At 38.2% G+C, this 23,207-nt stretch overlaps 1 protein-coding gene across 1 annotated transcript in view; it reads right to left on the minus strand.

Annotated features, from left to right (window-relative positions):
* Positions 1-20,729, minus strand: part of LOC103476104 (voltage-dependent T-type calcium channel subunit alpha-1I-like) — a 39,458-nt gene extending 18,729 nt beyond the window's left edge. Inside the window, exons 1-17 of the mRNA XM_081615884.1 lie at positions 20,725-20,729; positions 20,278-20,518; positions 17,003-17,119; positions 16,783-16,907; positions 16,546-16,634; positions 15,436-15,595; positions 14,198-14,492; positions 13,146-13,238; positions 11,999-12,156; positions 10,702-10,756; positions 10,491-10,616; positions 8,169-8,317; positions 5,966-6,151; positions 5,755-5,887; positions 5,514-5,669; positions 5,349-5,399; positions 1,461-1,568 (exon numbers count right to left, since the gene is read on the minus strand). Of these exons, the coding sequence (XP_081472010.1) occupies positions 1,461-1,568; positions 5,349-5,399; positions 5,514-5,669; positions 5,755-5,887; positions 5,966-6,151; positions 8,169-8,317; positions 10,491-10,616; positions 10,702-10,756; positions 11,999-12,156; positions 13,146-13,238; positions 14,198-14,492; positions 15,436-15,595; positions 16,546-16,634; positions 16,783-16,907; positions 17,003-17,119; positions 20,278-20,518; positions 20,725-20,729 (2,247 nt within the window). The remainder of the gene's footprint in view (positions 1-1,460; positions 1,569-5,348; positions 5,400-5,513; positions 5,670-5,754; positions 5,888-5,965; positions 6,152-8,168; positions 8,318-10,490; positions 10,617-10,701; positions 10,757-11,998; positions 12,157-13,145; positions 13,239-14,197; positions 14,493-15,435; positions 15,596-16,545; positions 16,635-16,782; positions 16,908-17,002; positions 17,120-20,277; positions 20,519-20,724) is intronic.
* Between the last annotated feature and the right edge of the window lie 2,478 nt (positions 20,730-23,207).

The following is a 23,207-nucleotide window of genomic DNA, read 5'->3' on the forward strand; positions in this document are numbered from 1 at the left end:
CTGTAATTTACAGTTTGTCTTTGTTAAATTATTTACATTTTTATACAATTTGAGGTTTCCGAAGAACTCACCTACTCCACCTTCTTTCATTTCCTTGGAAAAATCTGTTTTGTCATCTGATTGCGACTAGTCACTGGCCTAGAAAAAAAGTCATTGCAGAGAAAAGAATCGACTAGTCGACTAATCGGTGCAACCCCTACAACCACCTCTGTGTTCAGACGATGACTTAATAATAATTGCAAAATAAACATCAAGCATTAAAACATAAGACTGTAATGGACTGAATTCTGACACACTTGCGGGACTGTTGTCAGTCAGTTGCTATGGCAATGTGTAGCGGTTCTGACAGAGAGCGATTAAAACGGAAGCAGACAGGTGACCTATGGTGTTCCCCAGAAAACTTGCTAAGCCCAGAGGCAGGGGTGGCCAAGGCGGTCCACCAGCAGCCCTCCGTGTTTTTATATATGTATGATTGTATGTGTATGATATGTATGCTGTATGATTATGAGGCAAGCGCAACATCTCCACAGGCTGACCCGCTCCACTAACGCACACGCCGACCGGGAATACAAGCATAAACCTGTCAAGCACGTCCAACGTGTCCCTCAACCCATCTCCACCCCAACAACCAGATGCGTGAAACGCATTTGGTGGGAACGCACCATCAAGCATCTGCAGTCAAAGTGCACATGCGTTAAACTTGAAGCGTCTGACGCATTTTTAACGTGCGTTAACGCGCTCGGTGCGGACGCACCATTAGTAACTTATTTAGACACAAAAAAAGTTGATTTGGGGGTTAGTTACACTTTAAACTCTGCATCCTTGTCTTAACAGATTGATATTTCAGTTTATTACATTTTTTTTATCAGGTGTTGAAAGTAAGCAACTTTCTTAATTAGCAACAGGCAATTGGTTAGGCACTGGCTCACAGAGGTCTTTTCCCATGTCTACAACACACAGTCTGTAAAAACAATTTCAAACGCGTGCCAACGTCTTTCCACTTTAGAATTATTTGATGGTATTTCACTCAAAATCTCAAGAAAACATTTTGACAAATTGATTGAAAGCAGGGATGTCCAAAGTCAGTCTTCAATCCTGCATGTTTTTAGATGTGCTCCTGTTTCAACACAGCTAATTCAAATGGCTTTGTTCGCTACTCAGCATGTTACGAAGACATCCAGAAAGACGCCGGGAAATGTTTAAAACATGCAGGACATCGGCCCCAAATGACTTTGGACACCACTGGTTTGAGAAGTATGGATACTTTTACAAACCTCTGTAGTGGTTTAAATACAAGGTAAATAAAAAATAACTACAAATGTAAAAAAAACTGAATGGTATTCAATGTTCTTTTTTAGAAATTAAGTAACGTCCCCAGCTTTCACATGAAAAATAATTTAAAAATAAAACTAATTTCAAGATTAGCCTCTTGCTAAAGTAAGTCTTTCACACAGACTCACCAGTTCCTGCTCAGTCGGGACAGCTCCAGCTTCTTCCACTTGAAGCTGCTGCATCTGAGCAGAGCTGGACTCAGCGTTCAGTTGGTCAAGTTGGGAAGCTAAAGTGGCCTGAGGAAACAAATTTTTTTTAAAAAATATTTACGAATGAGAAATGAGGTCTGTTTGATGAGAACTCATAACATGTACAGAGCATTACGAGAAGCTTCAACTATATAAAGTTTTCTTTCTACTTTACAGTTATGTACTATTTTGAGTTAATCTATGTCCATAAAATCTTAGGAAAATCTGAGTTCCTTTAAATCAGGGGTCCCCAAACTTTTTCCTGTGAGGGCCACATAACTTTTCCCTTCTCTGGTGGGGGGCCGGAGTCAGTTTGTAACAGAAAAAGTGTGACGATTGCAGGAGTGCCTAAAGGTAAAAATGTATTGTTTTCCAGAAAGCACAATCAAATAACCCTCTCTGGGTTCTTCACAGAACAAAAGTCAGGAAATAAATAACACTACTAATGAAATAAATAATAACCAAATAACCCTCTCTGGGTTCTTCACAGAAAAAATCCAGGAAGGATTATTGTCCGTATTTTCCGAACTATGAGCCGCACTGGACTATAAACCACAACCTCAAAGTTTTTTTTTAACCAGTAAACATGCACATATAGCAGATATCTCTGCCGCTCCAGGTTTTCCACAACGATGCAGCAGCAGCAGAGGGGGGCGGACATTTATTACGGTTGAAAAAGAAAAGGTTGCCAAGATTAGATTTAACAGAACTGATTACAGTAGTTTCCGAACGGTAACTGTAACAGTAAAAGTGCTGATCCTGTGTCTGCTACTAGCACGTGCTAAATGAAAATGGGCGCCTTCCTCTTCTTCTTCTTCTTCTTCTTTAGATTTCAACAGCAGCTTGCATCCATTATTGTTGCACTACTGCCATCTACTGGATCATAATATCTATACCCAGGAGTGAAAGTAAGGGGGTACGGCAGGGTACTGCGTACCCCTAAAAGATTTAGCGGGGGTAAGCAGTACCCTCAAGAGAGGAGCGGCTGTCTGCTGTAAAAAAATCAATGGATTCACCGAGCAGCCGTGAGTTCACCCACTAATCAGCCGTGACTGATTAGTCTTTTAAGAACAATCTAAAACACGACTTGATCAGTTAATAAATAGCTTTTTTTCTCATTTCATATTGTTTCTGAACTGTTCGTGCTTTGGTAGAGCAGGGCTGCAATATGTCGATCGCGGAAGGTTTTGAGCTGATCTCAGCATTAGGTGACAATTCTGCGCAATTCTGTGCGTTTCGGTCCCATGCCAAAATAACGAGCAGAGTAGGAGTTTAAAATTAACTAATCAATCACCGCTGTGTTCATGAGAGGCTTATTAATGATCGCAAAATAATATCAAGCCTGTAAACCTAATATTGTAACGGACTGAATGTTATATTTTTAACATAATCTCGGGTTTGCTTGCGGAGTGCAGGAGGTTGCCATAGCAACGGGTGTTTACTCTCCATCTCCAGAGATGGAGAGTAAAAAGGTGCGAGTGGTTTAGAGTTGATCACCTGTTCAAGTTGTTTTACTTATTTTTTTACTTTTGCAATGGCGCATCATTGCGATTTCTGAACGTTCAATAAACGACAAACTTGGTCTAATTACCTCGTTCTTTGACTATACTTCATTTACAACAAACATCAAACACGGTAAATATGTTTCATTAAGTATTTAACAAACAAATGGCTTCTAACGCGATAATTATGTGAATTATGTGAATTAAATTAATTGTCCGATATAAAAAATAGTTTGGTGCTTTGAGCTCAGAGTCTGAGAGGCTTTTTCTTTATCAAACAAATTTGTTTGCCTCTTATTTAGTGGAAATATTGATTTTGATGAGATTTTCTCCAAAATAATAACCTTTTTCAACTTTTATAGCTCCACTGCTGAAAATGAGACGCTAACATTCACAAATGACTTCAGAAGATGAGCTTCTAACCTAACAGAGCTCTGTGGTTCTTCCTGTCAGTATGAGAGTCAGGGTGAGGAGGCGCCATGTTAGGAAGAGAAGTGGAAGCTGCAGGATCTTCAGAACCAACAGGTCATGAGGCTAGGCTACTGATTATCCCTCTGTCTGGACACAGGATCAATAGAACCAGTTTAAAAGCTAAAATGAATGGTTATATGACAGACATGGAAAACTGGGATGCACTCCATGCCATGATGTTCAGGATTTAGGTCTCATGGAATCTCAAGGTGTCAACATTGCAGCCAGTAGCCTGAAGGAAATACAGCTTTATTTTGTAGCAATTCAAGAGCTACCAGCTTTAATCGCCTCGCAAAAAAATTCATCAGCTCAGAAACTCCAAAGCACACGAATATATATATATATATATATATATATATATATATATATATATATATATATTTTTTTTTTTTTTGTCATAGTACCCCCAAGAATTTAAAACTACTTTCACCCCTGTATATACCTCAAATTCTCATAATGATCCCAGTATTATTTAAAAAACCCCGAAAAATCTTCTTTTTCCCCTCAATGCTATTTAACTGATCAACAATATTCTCAAATTTCAATTCCCTATTAAAACCTAATTCTGTTTTAATGGACACTTTCTTCTTTGATTTCCAATGATTCACTTCCTGCTAAAGAGCCCCCTGGTGGTTGAAGAAAAATCCACATATAAATGGGTTATAGTCAGGAAAATACGGTATATGAAAAAAAATCTGAATGCTGATTGGTATTGTTCAGGGGGCCGGACCAAATGTGGAGGCGGGCCGGATCCGGCCCGCGGGCCGTAGTTTGGGGACCACTGCTTTAGATCCTTTAGATCAGGGGTGTCAAACTCCAGTCCTCGAGGGCCGGTGTCCTGCAACTTTTAGAAGTGCCTCTGCTGCACCACACCTGAATAGAATAATTAGGTCATTAGCAAGGCTCTGGAGAACTGAGGAGGTAATTAAGCCATTTGATTCAGGTGTTTTGTACCTGTGGCACATCTAAAAACTGCAGGACAGCGGCCCTTCAGGACTGGAGTTTGACACCCCTGCTTTAGATGAAGGCCAAAAAATCCTCCTGCTTTCTTAGAGTTGCTTTTGAACCATAATAAATGGAACACTGCCTAATATATTCAACGTGTATTGATGATTTTAATAAAGTCACTCGTCAAAATGTAATGTTTATCAACGGTATGATATAAAGCGCTTCGAGCTGCCTTGTTGCTGAAAGGTGCTAGACAAAAAACTTGACTGGTTGATTAATTGGCTGGTAATGTCCTGTTAATTTGATTGATGTTTATAGGAAGTGGGCTAGCAGCCCTTGGGGGTAGGTCTTGAGCAGATCAAAGCTTAGTCATGGAGCTGGGTGATAAATCGATTTCATTTGTTTATCAAAATTTTGGATTTTGATTCGTTTTTGGAAAATCTGCGTCCTTTTGAAATTCACATCTCTGTTTCCATAGTTCAGAGTGATGCCAGTATGCCCAATGCCAACCATCTACCATCTTGACTAGCGTGTTATGAGAAAAATAAAAAATTTAAATAAGGAATGTTGAGTATTTTATTAAGTTATACTTTGGCACAAGTTTTACAGATGTTACTTAGTAGAAATACTTAATCAGCATCAAATTATTATCAGTAGCAGTAGTATTTGAAATGATTGTGTTTACTTCAAAGAAACAACAACACAGACTAAAGATAGTCATGTCATATTTTGATAACTTTATCAAAGTTTATTTTTCAAAGTTCTTGGTTTCTGGTAAAACTGAACCTGCATTTAGCTAATATCATAACTATATTCTCGTAAATAAACAGAAAGCCCCAACACTCCATCATATTACTTACATCAGGGGATGATTGAAATAAATAATGAGAGGAAGTTAAGGACTTACGCGACGGCCAATGGTCGAAGGAATTCCTGAAAGTGTTGCGTGATCTTCGGGCTTTTAGATAAAAGAATAGTAACAACAACAAAAAAAAAAAAGACAATGCATTTTGTTACTGTAGTCGCTCTGTGAAAATGGATGTGGGTGTGGGTAGCAGATTCTGATTCTGACCTGGTTCTGGAAGTTCTCAACAACAATCCCCACCAAGATGTTGAGAATCACGTTCTTCCCCACAATAATCATCATCACGAAAAACACGGCAGTCCATGGTGAGGTGGAGGCCATGCAGTTGTAAAGGACAAAGTTCCAATCTTCTAACGTCAGAACCTGCATGAATATCAAAATAAATAAATAAACTGAACAACAACAGTGCAAAAAATGGCAAAAAAAATATATATATATATATTCTGACCTGGAACACTGTGACCATGGCCCAAATGAGGTCGTCAAAGTTTTTCCGCGCGTCAATCTTGTCGAAGCTTTTGCTGCCGGATTCACGTAGGTCTCCCTTAATTAGGCAGCCGAACATGTGCATTCCCACGACGCTGCAGGGACAAACAGGACGGAAGTGAAAGTTGCTCATCTGCCCTCTGCTAGACTTGGGATTCGGTGTGAGAATGTACCTGAAGAGGAAGATAATGAAGAACAGCAGCCAGCAGAGCATGGCGGCCTCCTCAATGGTCCTCTTCAGGACCATCAGTTGTCTGTACAGGTAAGGGAGGAAATGCACAAGCCTCCCGAACCGCAGGGCTCGAAATGCGCGCATGACCGACAGCCTGCTGTCACTTTCAGCTTGCAATTCCCACATACTGAAAGGCACAAACAGTTTAGTTTGCTTTACTGTTAATGTCTAATTTAGGGCAAAACAATAAATTAATAACAATACATATGCACATGATCAATATGATATTCAAACATATCAAGATGATATGTTTGAAAGAATTTCCAATAGCTTTATCCAGAACAGCGTAGAGTTCTGGGGGCTGTAGGCAGAGGAAAGGATTTAGCCACTCAACCTCTAAAGGCCATCTAGGACGGGTGGCGTCAACCAACTAACTTTCTCTTTGGTTGCCAAGCAACAACCTGTTGAGTAAGTTGTATAACAGCAGTTTAAGGTTTTGCCGCCGTACCTCTTAACTAGGCCTGTCGCAATAAGCAATAAATCAATTAATCGTGTGATAAATTAAAACAAACGCAATAATTTTGACTTGCATGATTTATCGTTTTCTTCTTTTTTCTCTCTCTCTTTCTACCAAAAGTTGGACAACAAAAGTCTTCAGTCTGGTGCACTGATCTCAGCTAACTATTTATTTGAAGGGCAATTCTGTTTACAGAGACTTCATAATTCATTTTATTTGTTGTTTCTATTTACTTTTATTTAACACATTTTAGAGTTCCAGGGTTAATTGTCTGATAGAAATAAGGTTTATTCATCTTTAAGAATATGTTATTATATAACTTGAAAAGGGTCTTAAAACGGCAATATTGTCATTTTACGCAATAACTTCTGAGACAATTTATCGGCCAGCAAAATTTGTTATTGTGACAGGCCTAGTCATAACTGCTTCAAAATAATAAAAGAAAATTGCACGGATCAAACATGAAAGGTCACACCCCTCGTTTGACGAGTATTTCAGATATTTAAAACAAAAAATCTGACCAATAACTATCAATATTGACCAATATGAAATGCTTATGTCGTGAAACGTTTTTCAGCCCAGCTCTAAATCTAATGTGTAACTCTGAAACAGAGAACCATTTGAAATTTAAATCTGATACATAGTTGCCACAAGTCTGAACTGAAAGAGATCCGTGCCATCTTAGCAGGCTGGCGCATGCATCCGATCTCATATTGCGATATAGTTGACTACTTAGTGAACACAAAGAACATATCCGTCTTAGCTTGGAGATAAAAGCTATATTGCATAAGCAAATTTTACAACTTCGACAGTAAGAACAGCAAATATCACTGATATTTATTTTAGTATTACGGGGAGGTCGGCAGAGTACTCAAAAATTGCAATCGAGTAAAGACTGTATGGCACTTATGTTATTTATAAGTTAGGAATGAGGCAAGAGCTAGTTCTATGCTTGTAGATTGTTATTGTTGTCATAGCAACTCCACAGCAACCGCCTGCCAAAATGGCTGTCAATTACAAAGTTCACGAAAGGGTGACGTCACATGAGAACTACGTATTGACCCGTTGCACGTGAAGTCACGTTCTTCAGACCTCTGCCCACTCCGCCATGATGGACGTCAAACAACCTGTGCGTCCCTTCAAAGCCTGTCAAAAAACAGACATCTGCAACCTGAAATTGGTATTTAGTTGATTTCCTTTAAAAATGGTCACAGGATGATGCGCAGTCATCTGCACAAACAGACAAAACTGGTTTGTGTATAGTCTTTTGTACATTTTTAATGTCGCTCAAGTGTAAGAGGAAATGCTGTTTTTGATACAGTGATAAAAAGTAATTTGGTTTGAATTCAGTAATTTGATCAACAAGTCAGGAGGGAGGACGTATGGATATTTTCAACTTTTGTAAATGCCCCCTCTGTGAACCCCGACCAGGTGCGTTATGTTCACAGGCAAATTAGCCCGACTCAAACAAGTAGAAGCCGTGGCTAAACTGGCAAAAACAACTTGGAAAAACAATTTCAGTTGCTCTGTTCGACACTCCCGTCCCCCACTTCCGACGTCCATCATGGCGCCTCAAACGATTAAGTGACATAGCTGCAAAAGGTCAATACGGAGTCTATTTGAATTTCAATGGATACTGACTCAAACCTATGAGTCAAGGGATATATTCACTTGCGTGAGATCATACCTAATGATAACTATGAGACAGTCAAAGTTGTTGCTCCAGTCCTGAAAGTAGTCAAGCCCCAAGGCCACCAGTTTCAGGATCATCTCCAGGGCAAACAGACCCGTGAAGGCAAAGTTAGAGATCTTTAATACATCCGTCAACATCTCAGGCTGCAGGAAGAAGAGAAACACAGGGTTCAGGCGCTTTTCCCACAGAAAACGTCAACACTTTTCAAGCATTTTCAAGGTACATTTTTAAGCTTTTCCAGTACCATTCTTTGGAGATACAAAGCAATCCAGATTAACTAAAAAAATATGTTTAAATTTATTACAGTGATCCCTCGTTTTTCAAGGGGGTTGCGTTCCTAAAATAACCCGCGATAAGTGAAGTAGTTACCTTTATTTATGTTTTTACAACTATTACAGAGCATAATTAAATACTCTACATTGAAACCAAAGAACTAAAACCTGTTTTCAGGTCAGCGGATGTCCGTGTGCATCAATCACGGCAATAATGTCATCCGTAGTTGTGTCATTAAAGCGTCTCCTCCAACCTGCCCCACGAGATTCACAGCTGTATCTATGGCAGAGCCTTCTGCCACAGTTTCTTTCAGCAGGCATTCAAAGTTTCAGTTTCCATCTCCTGAATGAATGGCCGATCTGTATTACATATATTTTAGCCAATCAGGACGCAGAACACAACGCACTGAGAAAAAAACTGCACAAAAAAAATCCACAAAGCAGAGAGACCGCGAAAGGTGAACCGCGTTATAGCGAGGGATCACTGTATATGGCATCATTTATTACTGTTACTAAGAATGTATCGTGTACATTCAACAGCGAGGAAAAGGTAAAACCAGATAATAACAAAATGTTATGTTTCAGAGATGCATCTCTTACACACACACCCTACACACCTGATTGGTGTGACTAGAAATTATTTAGGTAATTCTAACTTCAAACTTAACCTAAAACAAGAGAAGTTTAGTCTGATTTAACTTTCTGGAAGAAAACAATGTCTACGTATCTTTTTATTAGGTGTACGTAAATATCTGCTTTAAACTTTAAATAATGTTTTCCAAATTTAAGCTTTTAACAAAACTTTATATTGAATTTAATTACAGAATTGCAGAGTTTGAGTATCAAGTGCTTTTAAGGACTTCATACATAAATCAAGCACTTCCCAAACCTTGATAAACCCCAGCTAAAATTCAAGCATTTTCAAGGATTTCAAGCACCCGTACGAACCCTGGACACAGTGAGTGTGGAGATAGATTTGCACCAATCTGATATTAATATCTGCATCAGCCCTGATATAGAAAAATAATATAGGTTTGGTGAATTTATTATCTGATTAATTGATTAACTGTTTAATTGTTTATGGCAAAAAACTTAAAGAGCAGCTCTATTCAGTCTAATTCTATGCTTTGTGAACTGGGCAATGTCATGTGTTTGGAATAAATGATTCTATTTCCCTCTCTCTCTCTTTTAGATGCTTGCATGTTCGCACGCCCGCACGCATATGTGCACACGCACATACACAAGTATGGTTAAGGAAATGACACATCAGGGAATGCCCTCTTTAGGGCGTGGCTTAGATAGAGGCCTAGAAAATGAATCAGAAACTGTTCTCAGGCGCCATTTGCTGTGTTTTCCCACAAGGAAACATAGCGATGATGGACCAGCGCTGCATTTTGGCCTTAATAAACAGGATTGATGATTTCAACTCGCTGATTCTTCTTGTACCTCATACATTACAAAGTAAGCTGAAGAAGGGAAAATCTCCAACACATGCTTTATTTATTTTACATTATATTTAGAATTCCTAATTACACTTTTTGAAAAATTTGGAAGCAGTTTTGTTGCAGTTTATTCTTACCATTTTTGACGTTTTACTCCTAATTCCATTGACTGAACAAATTAAAGTTATGTCGTTTTTACATGTTTGACCAAACTTGTGAAGCAATTGGTATATTTAAATGTGCTGTACCGGTGCAGAGTTACCAAATAAATTTGTAAGTCAGTACATCTGTGTTTAAAAAGCACAACTTTTTAAGTCAATACAGCGAAGTGTGTTTTTTTTTTGTATCAGATCAGTGTCGGCCGAAACTAAATCTCAGATATCTGCGTCAGTACAGGAAATGAAAAAAGTGAATTGGTGCATCCCTAGTGGAGAAACAACGCAACTTGAAACTCCTTTGAAGAAGAGAGGCAGAGCTTAAAATACTCCTTTTCAAAATAATAAAGCAAACAAAAAAAATGCGACTCAGAATCACAATTCATATTAAATATTGTATATGTAGCCAAAAACATTTCGAAATATGTACAAATGCTCACATTTTACCTGTTCATGGTGCTCGATGGCCATGGTTAGGATGTTGAGCAGAATAGCACCTGTGATAAACCTGTTGAAGTAAGTCCCTGTCACGAGCATCTCTAGCTTCCTACGGATAGGCAGCCAGCACCGGCCCTGGTGGAAAATAGTCAGGCCCTGGTTAGTAGTAGATCAAAAAAAAAAAAAAAAGAAGAAACTTTGTTGGTGGGAATTTATTTACCAGTGGTGATGATTCGTTTATGTGGTGATGATGATGGGCGCACATGCTACTCACTCTAACAATTAAAGGGAACAATAAGAGCAACATGAATTCCCTAAGAACCAAGAAGTGCTGTTCTCAAGCTGAACTCATTCTATGTATTGAGTGCTCCTGAAATTCCTCCTTTACGAAAACTAGTTTAATTTAAATAGTCCAAATAGTTTGGATGTATTTTTTCTTTCTTTCTCACTTATGTAACGGTTCTGTTCATATCATAGGTTTCTGGTGCATTTCTATCCTAAATAAAAATATATAAAACTTCAGTTCAAAACAAGATACTAAGATACATAGAAAAACCTCATGAAAGCCTTATGTTATAGCAGACAGTATGGTGGCCACGTGAGAAAGGCTAACAGTATTCAGTTATGCAACATGAACTGATTAGTACATCATTGCAAGGTAAAGCAAAAGGAAAAAAAAATCCCCATCTCCCCTAGAGGACTCCACAACTGAGTGTACATTAACAAGAAATAAAATACACTTTTTTGATTTTAGCAAATGGCTGCGGTGAATCACAGAGTGAACAAAATTAAAGAGGTCTGAATACTTCTGCTACCCGCTGTAAGCATCTCCCAAAAGTAAGGAAATCTGTGGCTATAAATCGGTTGACGGATAAATCTGTGCACCCCTAGTAGTAGACCACATGCCCATCTTAGCTTGCAAATAAAAGCTATAATAGCTAAGCTAATTTTGCTACATCAGTACCAAAGTAAATATCAATGATATTCATCTTATTCTTACGCTGAGATGAGCATAGTATTCAAGTAGTTGTAATGTCCTTATATGCTGCCTAGGAATGACCTGAGAGCTAGTTGTGAGCTTGTGGCTCGTTTATTCTTATCATAGCAACTCAGTAGCAACTGCCTGCCAAGATGGCTGCCAGTTACAGAGTTCATGGACTTTTATTTTATTTTTATATATTTATTTCATATTTGTGACGGGAACCAATAAACTATTAAATACATATTGAAAGAATTATGTTTTATTTACAAAATATGAATTTATATTATAGCAAATTTTGAGATTAAATGACAATTATTATTTATTAGATTACTTGTTTACTTAATTCTTGGATTTATGGATTGCAATGCATGACCTTTAGTCATTTATTTACAAACGATTTTATTTCTAAGATGATAAGTCCAAATTTTTTTTTGTCAGTTTTTCAGGCAGTTGTAGATTTTTGGCCCTTAAAACACATCCTCGATGTTTGTTACAATTAAAGGAAGATTTATATAACTATTTATGTAACTCTAACCTTGAGACGAGTTTTGAAATCCTTGCCTTTATACCCTGCCAAACTGCACGGAAGCTCACGGTTCCAGGAAACCTCCTTTCAGGCTCATGTTTCATGGCATCTGAGTAGTGGGTGGCAATAACAACGGCACATGTGTTCATTATGATGTAGGAGCCGAGCTGGATCAAGACATAAACAACAAGTAATTAGGGTGTAGCTTGTATGCGATATTAACTGTGCCATTCAATTCAGTTTGCTCTTGTGGGGGCCAATCCACTGTAATTGTACTGTGAAAAATGTACTACAAAAGACAAACAGAGACATCATTATGTGATATACAAATATACTGTACCCAGCTAGGTAATAGCAGCCATCGCTTTTAGTTGTGGTACACATACATTTGAACTTCCGATGGCAAAAGTTTAAATGACTGTGGACATTAAGGTTAAGAAAAACCTCACAAAAGTAATGCATTCTCTAGCAAAACAAAGCATTGCATTCCCATGCAATACTTCTGCGTTCCCTTGCAATGTGTTTTGCATTCTCTTGCAATAATGTATTTAATGGTCTGTCCATGCAGCATTCTGAATACTGAAAGTACTTCTGCTACAATACAAGGTTTTGAAAAGCTTTTAGCTGTATGTATGTGTGGAGGAAAAAAAGAAAAAATACATCCTAATTATTCAGCTAATTTTTTTGTTATTTTCATGGGGTAATAAAGCCATCTGACAGTTTTGATTGTGTCTTTTTTGTGTTTATTTATCTGAATAGTTAATAATGGGCTGTTGTCACGTACAGTTCTATGAACACGCAGTTAACACATTCATTTTAACCAAAGAGTTAAGAATGTATAAGCACGCTCTTTAAAGGTGTGTGCCATTTTAAATTAGGATTTGTTAGTACTGACTATATACAAAATAGGGTGTATTTGCTATTTTATTGCAATGGAACACAAAACTTATTGCAATACTAATGTGAGGTAGTGCACAAAAAAAAGAAAAGAAAAAACCCTATAATCTACAAAAAAATGACTTAACGAATCATTTACAGACGGGGAAATCTCAGTTGTTGAGCACTGCATACGAAATGTCCATTTTCTCTACAACCTTTTGCCCTGAGGCTTTTTTGAGGCTCCATAGATTGCCAGCTCATACAGACAGAAACTTACAATTGTGAGGACGACGAAATACACAAAACTCCACCAGGAGTGTGCGTCCATCACATAGTACATTATGTCAGACCAGCCTTCCAGTGTGACAGACTGAAGAGAAAAAGACACAGAAAAAAAATAAAGGAAAATGTAGCACAAAAAAACCCCTCTGAAATGTGAATTGACTCTCTGGTAAGACGGAATGAAAACAAGATCTCGTGGGTAAGAGTTTTAAAAAAAATTGGATGAACACACAGAAGTTCAGTCACAAGACAGGACAGATTAAGTAGTTGTGAAGTTCAGATCATCCTTTGGTAAAGTTTACAGTAATTATAATTTAAACCTTGCATGTCTTCATATAAATGCAAATCTTGAAGTGGTCCACTCTGAGCTAGACATTAAAAAGCAAACAGTTACAAGTACCAAAGTCCTTTTGTCTAATTTGGCTCATGGTATACACTCCATATTGCTCAAAGTATTCACTCACCCATCCAAATCATTAAATTCAGAAACCAGCAATTAGACATGGCGACTGCTTCTACAAACATTGGTAAAAGAATGCATCTCTATCAGGAGCTTGGTGAACTCTGTCCTTGGACAATGATTGGATGTTGTCTGTTTAACCAGACCATAGTGTCAACCTTATGCAGAGTGCTTCAGCACACCAAGATATTTTGCAGAATTTGATGCATCCAAATCGTGAGGAAAGCTCTGGGGATGAACCCTCTAGTTTCAATACGACCTGAATACAACGCAGGGTCAATAAAGACACGGAGGACTCATTTAGTGTGCAAGAGGTTAACTGGCCTGAGTAAAATGCTGTTCTCTTCCAAAATCATAAATAGACTCCTGGAACAATAGTCAAACATTACAATAAACAAACCCCCAAACCCTGAAGTTATTAAAACCGCAGGGGGTTGGCAGACAGCATTTTGACCTCTACAGACTGAGAAAGGGTCATCACTCAGGTTGATACATGTGTGAATTCAGAGCATTTAATACTTCTGACAACATAGTGTATATGGACAAAGTAACAGAGTGACAAATAAGAGGAAAAATCTGGAACTCGCCTGAAAAACGGCAATCCAGGAGTAGCCGATGTTGTCAAAGTTTATAGAGTTCAAGTTCGGGTTTTCTCCACCAATACGACATGTGTTGTAGTATGCGTTCCAGTTAACACACTGACTACCGTTATGGGTCGAAGCAAGTGGATCCAGGTGGGGAGCGGGTAACGTGCAGATGAGATTGCCTTCACGACTGGCAGGTATGTCTTTACAGAACCGCATGCCTTTGTCGAGGGTACAGATGAAGGGAAATCTTTCGCCAGGGACAGACCCATAGCTCGGAGTTAAGTTGCTGTACATTCTGTGTTAATAGAAGCACATGACAGATTAAAATTATTATACGGGGTTGCAGCTAGCAACTATTGTAGCAATCGATTATTCCATCTATTATCGGGCAATTAGTCGAGTAATCGGATATTTAAAAATTGGTACACGCTGCAGATTTTTCATTTAACCACTTAAGCAGAGGTTATATTATAGTACAGTATTTTAAAATAAGAAAATAAAGATTATATTGCCTAAAATGCATTAACATATCAGTCTTTTAGTGGGAATATGATCATTTGTTCCATCTACAGCTGACAAAAGTATTTCTGAGATCAACATGCGTGAAGCTCATTCCTTTCTTCTTGACCTAATATCAATAGTTTTAGGAATTTTATTTATTTTTGGGTTTGTTTGTTTTTTTTTTACAGAATTTTAACCTTAAAGTTAAAACTATGACACCTGAGGTGTCCTTGGTTGTATATGTTCTTTTATAGATAGTCTTTGTACAGTTTTGGCTCAATAACAGCTCTGAGGGTGCTGTTCTTTCAGCAATTGGCATGTTTTACAATCTGTATACCAAAGTTAATGATTAATCGATTACTAAATTAGTTGATAATTATTTCGGTAATTGATTCATCACAATTAACCCAACTGTTTAAGCCCTAGCTTCAATGCACAGTTTTCACAATTTAAATGTAGGTTTTTGCCTTTCATTTAATAGTATTATTTGTTATTTTGTTCACATTATGCCATATTATAATAATTATTCTTGTCTCTTCTTTTTTTTAATATGGGATTGATACTCTTTTGGTCCTATGAGCAATCTTCATTTAGCTCTTCTGATGATCTGTGAGAGACGTCAGGGACAAATTTAACAGTTTTAAACTGGTGAATCTTCTCACTGACTGAATATTCCCAAAGAGTTTAATGAAGGCAGGAGAGAAGAGGAAAAAAAAACATTTTGGAAGGTGTCTTACGCAAGCATCTCATCTGGCAAAAAGCAGCGGTAAAGCAGGTCCCCCGCCCACAGCTGGACTCCCACAATGGCAAAGATGTATATGACGAGTATATAGAGTATGATTACATTTCCCAGCATGGGCAGGATCCCCACAAGCATGGTCACCAACTTGCGCATCTCTGCAGAGGTAAAGACAACTGGATAAGCTTCAGGTTTTTTGTCTCACCATAGATATCTATGGTTCCATGTTCAGCTTTAAAGGGGCAGCAGTATGTGCTTTTCATCTACGTAGTTATCATCTTAGATCATATTCAAGTATCTATGTAACCTACAGTTGTTATAAAAATCCCGTATAAGTCAAACATGACCTAATTTGACATCGTAATTTGACGCCCTGAAATTGGGCCTTTGTCATTTTTAAGAAAGCCCTGCTCTTTCCAACGCTCTGCCTTTACAAAGTCTCAACACTGCTCCTCTATTAATCCCTTAACGTTTTTTTTAACCAGCGCTTCACTGAGAAGTTGCTCGTATAACGAGACCTGCAGTTTCACCAGGTGTTTGGTAATTGCTGCTGAAGGAGCAGAGTGGGGAAGTCACAGGGGAGGGCTTGCTCTGTGTGGCAGAAGCTTGGAAGCTCGGAAACTGCAGCTCGAGCTCGAAGGCGGTGCCGGGTCCACTCAGGTGTTTTGCACAGCTGAATGTTTGCCACAAGAAATTAAAGAATTTCTCAAACATGCATGAAAGAATCAGGGCAAGGTTTTTGATGTAAAAGCTCAAAAAATTTGATTTTACATAATGCTGCCCCTTTAAGATGTGAACTGACCCCTGAAAGCAATTTTTAATCGATAGACTGGCATCGCACAAATTCCTGGGATTTTATCTCACTTTAAAGTTGACGTATTTATTTACTACAATCTAATAAAAAAAAACAGGCAGACATATTTCATGTGAAAATTCCATGTAAATACAGTTATTTCACTTTAAATGTGAAATCTGATGGATGGGTTCCAGGAAAATATTAAATAAAATCCATCTATTCATCCGTCCGTACTGTATAGAAATGCTGACTTTGCATTTGGCGGTAAAGTGTGCAGACTGCAGTAAATGTCCATGTGACTGTCAAGATTACCTTCAATCCTGCTTAACAGTCGCAATGGGGAAACTGAATAGGAGAGTGATAGGTGTATCTCACAAAGTTCAAGAATGAAGTCTACAAGCCTGAGGAGAAAGTAGCAAACACAAAAAATATATATATTATGGAGGATTTTGATGTTCCGTCATCAACACTTTATATTTCATTTACTTTGTTTCAGACATGGTTGACATTGCGACACAAAATCAACCTGAGTCTTATAGGGTTACTAACTCTACACAAATAATAAAGATGTCGAATCTGTGCCAGTTGTATGAAAAGTATTCCTGGATGCCCAGAGCCTCCACTCTGATTACCAGCTCCCCAAAGAAGTAGGCGAGCATCACGCGGGATGCAATCTGATTGGAAACATGTGAAATTCATGCATTACTGGCAGACAGTGACTACAGTTCATGGTTGCAAGTGACTAAATGAGTTCAGATGTAACTCTCACCTTTTGAGGGAGATGGTCTGCTGTGCAAGGCTGGTAAATTCCATGAATAAGACAGCCAAACCCTATGACCAAAAGAGCCAGATAGCCTGGCCAAGTGTGCGAAGTTAAGGACAAAACCTAATAAAATTATTCAAATTGCAACAGAGGTTGAGACTTACAACTTTTGCAACCTGAGAAAAATGAAGAGTAGTGCTAGATAGGTTAAATTAAAGAACACTTGTTATTTGACACAAATGTCACCTGAAGTAATTATCAAAGGATATTGGCTAAAGAGAAACTTAATGGAGAACCGATGGAAGGTTGTGCCACTTGGCTCTTCCACGGCCGATGTGGGCTCCCTGTTTTCTGGTAATGCTGTGATGACTGTTGCATTGCACTGGGTCATCAGTTGGTCATCGGTCTCAGCCATGGTGACGTACAGCAGCTGAGCTTGTCCCTGTGTTGCAGTAAAAGTAGAGATACTGGTACTGACGCCCTGCTTTATCAAGTAGGCCTAATCTGGGAGGATGTACCTCAGATGGACACAGAAAGACGTTTGCTTAGCGAAAGAAACAGGACATCCTGTGAAAGCATGTGTGTCTCAACATATTTGGATCAATTTTAACAGTCCTGCTAAATTAAAGAAATATAAAAATGATTAATTAATAATAATTATTATTTATTTATTTAACTACAAAAAAAATATTATTCTGACTTTTAATTGATTAAAAAACACAAACACCTCCACTTGTATTCTGGCCCAATAATGCATTTCAGTTTATTTATGTGGTGCCAATTCACAGTAAATGTCGTATTAAGGAACTTTATCACAAAAATAATTATAATAATTTCAATTCAATCATACATACTTTCCAATTGGTCCTATTTACATGACCTTCATAGTCACCATACGCAGCTTTGGGTTATTAGAAAGTCCAGTGTTAACAAGATAACCAATGTTTATATGTGGAAAAAATGAAACTCAAGTCAATCTGAATATTAACTGTGGTCCTCTTGTTAAGGTGGACTACTTCAATGGCCCCCTTATCACACCCACTGCAGCACAAATACATCATTTTTTTTGTTTGGATTTTCATTTGATAATATTAAAATACATTCGTTATAATTGTAGCACACATTTTTAGTTAGCTTTTGAACAAATGTAATTCTGTCAAACTTTATGTCTTTTTTGTTGTTTTTTTCTATTTCACAGATGCTGTGGGAGAGTCCCTTTAGCTGGCTGAAGCCATGGAATCTGGCTGGCACACTCTAATCTCAGATCGACTGACTGGGTGAAACCACGCGGAGCTCCAACATCCAGGGAAGAACATAAAGTCTTTCTATTCTAATATTCTAATTTTGTCATTTGCTTATTTTGTTAACCTCATGTTTAAATTCAAATTCAAAAATACTTTGTTGATCCCAAATCATATGTTGTTGTAGCTCATTAATTCGAATTCTGCAAAGGGTCACGATGGTCACAACTGTCTGTATTACAGTGAATTTGAAGAAGCCTCTGACTGAAGACACTGTTTTTCCAAGACAGTCTCGTAAAGAGGATTGGTCAGGGTTGTCCATAAATTTCTTGACTTTGTGTAATATCCTTCTTTGCATCATTATCTCCAAAGTTTCCACAGAACAGAACCAGCCTTCTTTATCAAGCCCTATGCACAACTCAGCATATAAAACTATCACATAGCTTGCTTCATTTAGGAATTATTTGTATTCCTTAAAAATATCAAAGCTTTGTCTAAAGACTTGAAGTAATTTTACTATAAGATCTTTGTAATAGTAGTAATATGTTAGAATATGCATAAATTACCCAGTTGTTTTTAACATGACAGATTATAAATTAGCATGAACTGATTGACAGGTACATTTTAAATCCTTGTTTACACTTACCAGACAAGAAGAGATGATTCTCTGAAAGTTTGAACACAGCTATCTCAGTTAGTTCCTGCAAGTATTTAAAAACAAACAGTAGAAGTCAGGTCAGTTAAGCCTGTCGTCGTCATGGTAATTACCATATCTGCACAATAGTGTGTGTATTTTAACCATTTTTTTTATAACAAAGAAAATACACACTTGTCTCCACTACTTTGTTTTAGAACCATCTTCAGTACATAAATCCAATCTAAAATACAAAAAATACAAAAGACTTTTGCTTAGTGGACAAAAACGGGGCGCCCTCGGAACCCCTGTGTGTTTCCTATCATATATGGGTCAAGTTCAAAAGTTCTGAAATATAAACAAATTATTACAACTAAAGAAAACTCCATTTGAAAAGGAAATTGCAATAAAAATGGTACTCAGACTTATAAATCCTAAAATTATACAAATAAAACATCCACTTGTGTCCTCACCCAGTAACAGACCTTAATAGTCAGTGTACTATTTAGCAGATACAATTTCAGATTAAAACTCTGTTTTAATTATCTTTATGCTTACCAGACAAGAAGAGGGGGCTTCTTTGGTCCCACACTGAAAATCTGGACAAAATCAACTAATTCAACTAATTTAAAAACAAACAATAGAAATCAGGCCATTTAAGTCTGTTGTTGTCGTGGCAATGTCCGTGTCATATGTGATATCTTAAACATTCTGTCATGTTTTCAAATATTGTTTTTACACAGACAATAAACAAGCACTGTCTACAAAAAAAAGTGTTTTTAGAACCATCTCTGGGAACACAATCCAATATAAGATACTTAAGGAAACATTGACATTCTGTGAAAGCCAGACATGTTTTAACAGTCCTGAAAATTCAAGAAGTATAAACAAACTACTTCAACTGAAGAAAACAAAAGTTTACATTTTCAATAAAATGCAGTAAAATTTTTTTATTAAAACCTATTATTCCTTAAGTTACACAAATGAAACACCCACTGGTACTCTGACCCAATAATTGTCCTTTTTAATAGTTTTAGCTACACCCTCCACTGTCACTGACTCTTGTTCTCCCTCAGTGCATCTTCCTCACTTCGAGTTCCTCATTGCAGCCAGGTGGAGGAATGCCTGCAGTTACTCTGCCACTTTGGCCCCCTTCCTTCACTTATATCCCATACAGTCCTCTGACCCAATCTCCCTCCCTCACAGCTCTCTTCTACACTCCTCTTCCCTCCACACAACCTCCTCCACGCTTTATGAACCCTCAAACTGTGGCCAGCCAGTCAGACAGTCCACAATCCAAAACTCAAGGAGGTTGGGATCCACTTGCATCCCCGACAGCTTCTCACCCAGTAGAGCCAAACGGATGGTGTTGAATGCTTTGGAGACGTGAAAAACATAATTCTCACGATGTTCACTGACTGGTCCATCATGTGAGTGTACACGTGGTTGAGCAGAAAGATGATGGCATCTTCAACTCCAAGCAAACTGCAAGCCAGAGGCCGGAGCTGCTCTAGGACGAGTCTCTCCAGGGTCTTCATGATTGAAGAGGTCAGCCCCAATGAGCTATATTCCTCAGAGGTCAGGGACATAACGTCTTCCGCACTGGAATGACACAGGCTCATGTTGAAGATGGAGTACTCCACAGAGCTGAGTGGCACAGGCTTTGAGCAACCTTAGGATCACACCGTCAGTGCAGCCTCTCTTGCAGTCTTCTGACAAGAGGTGACCAGCTACGGGGCTCGGGGTAGGGGCACAGAGTAGAAGAGGGGTGGATGAGGTGTGAAGGTGGAATTTCCACCAGAACAATTAGCTCTTCTGGTCTTCACCTTCAAGCACCTCTGTATTGTTGTCACCTCATCCCTGTTGCAATCTCGGCAGTCTTCTATTCATTGAGAATGAATATCTTACTGTGTTCACATTGAAAAAAAAAGTTCAATTGTTTCAACATGGGATTCACAAAAAGAAGAGTAACCAATTACAAGCTTAAGTTATTGTAATGTTTTTTCATTGGGTAAGTGTAGTGTAAAATTTTGAAGGGAATGTCCTTTACCTTTTGGTTAATAGAGTATTTTTCTCCTAGTCAATATTATTTGCAGCACATTTCAACAACAACAAGGCATTTCAAAGTGCTTTACATCATATAATCATTAACTATAAAACAAGAAATAAATATTACATTTTGTCAAATGCCATCACCAAAAATAATCAAATATACTCATCAATTTTCCAGTTATTGCTACTCAAAAGTATTTGTAAATAGGTGGATTTCAAGACTTGTTTTGAAGGAACTCAGTATTTAAGCTTTTTTTTTTTTTTGCAGTTTTCCTGAAGTTTGCTCCAGATTTGAGGTGCTTAGAACAGGGGTGTCAAACTCCAGTCCTCGAGGGCCGGTGTCCTGCAACTTTTAGATGTGCCTCTGCTGCACCACACCTGAATAGAATAATTAGGTCATTAGCATGGCTCTGGAGAACTGAGGAGGTAATTAAGCCATTTGATTCAGGTGTTTTGTACCTGTGGCACATCTTAAAACTGCAGGACAGCGGCCCTTCAGGACTGGAGTTTGACACCCCTGGCTTAGAAGCTGAATGCTGCTTCTCTGTGTTTGGTTTTGGTTCTGGGGCTGCAGAACAGAACCAGAAGACCTGAATGGTCTGGAGGGTTGATATTCTGATCAACCATCCTAGATTCCAATAAATTTCACTACATAGAGCAAAACAATAGGATCTGCCTAAGGCAGGGGTGTCCAAAGTCGGTCCTCGAGGGCCGGCATCCTGCATGTTTTAGTTTTCTCCCTAGTGGTTGTAACAACCTCCTCAGCAAGTCAATGTTCTCCTTAGGCCTCTAATGAGCCATCATTTGATGCAGGTGTGTCAAACCAGGGAGAGAACTAAAACATGCAGGATGACTTTGGACACCCCTGGCCTAAGGGGAGAGCTTTGTAAAAGTGGTGGAGGTAGACCACCAGCTCAGTCCAGTCCGCCCGAACCGTCTGCTGACCCATACATTGTCGTCAGGAATATCCTGGTGCAGCCAGGTCTCGGTAAAGAACATCAAACTATGCTCTCGGCTCTGACCTCTGGCTAGCGCTGATACGTCCATCTTGCTAACGAGCGACCTTACGTTGCCCAGAGTAACGGAGGGGAGAAACTGCTTAATATATCCTCTTATCAATAAGCCTCCATTGTCTCTTATTTAAATATCTTTTCTCCTCTGCTATTTGCTTCCTTCCCTACAACCCTGGTGTGTCCTTCTCCAGGTCTCTTCGGGAATCTCTGTGGCTCTCGACACCATGCGGCTTCCGCGCAACCAGCTGATCCAGGCTGTGAACAATGCGACCAAGTTGTTGTACCCGGCAGAGTGAAAGAAATGTAGTTATTTCTTTTCACCAATATGCTAGAAAGGGAGCTTCACGGCTACGTTCAAAAACAAAATTAAAGTGTAAGAAGGCGAGCAGGAGTAACCGCAACAGACCTAGCATGAACTGGTTAATAGATACATTTTCAAATTAAATCCCAGATTTGATTAGCAATACACTTACCGGACAAGGGATGATTCTTTGGTCGCACAGGCCCTTAAACTGTGGACAGAATGAACTATCTCAAAGTTCCTGCGAGTATTAAAAAACAAACACATAATAGAAATCAAGCCGGTTAAGTCTGTAGTTGTCATGGTGATTTTTTTTATGTACAGCAGAGCAGGCGCGTGCAGGGGGGTGGCGGGCAGGATTTGAGCACCTTTCATCCTCGATGCCCCAATTGTCCCTTTTATAATATTTTTGTAATTTTCTAAAGCGTGTGTCTGCAGATCTGTCTGTATCCCTCAACAATGATATTAGCCAATCGTAACAATTTAGCTAAATAAATTGTTTGGCGAACATGGCAGGGGCAAAGGACCTTATTTCAACATCGACCTAATTGTAAAAAAAACAACAACAAAAAACGTATGTGATGTTAAAGTTACAAAAACAGTTTTATTGATAAGATAATTTATCAAATAAATTACCAAAAATAATTTATTGTGTTTTAATATCCCTAGTTTAAATAGTTTTTTTTAATGTCAACTACAATTTTATACCAAAAAGAGCCAAATTAGTGGACAAATAAAAGATCATATTTTGTCAAAATATTGCTAAAATATTCTGAAACTGCCATGCCTATATGTGTAATATTATCCTTTTATTTCTACATCCATGTATCACATTATTTCTCAATTAAAATTGATCATCAATCCCACAACATTCCCTAAGTATCCTCTCTTCACTATCTCTATTTGCAGAATAATATGCGCTTTATCATCTTTCTACAATAAATTGATTTTTTTTTTTTTTAAGAAAAAT

This window comes from Poecilia reticulata, chromosome 14 (genome assembly GCF_904066995.2).
Source record: "Poecilia reticulata chromosome 14, P_reticulata-male-v2, whole genome shotgun sequence".
NCBI lineage: Eukaryota > Metazoa > Chordata > Actinopteri > Cyprinodontiformes > Poeciliidae > Poecilia > Poecilia reticulata.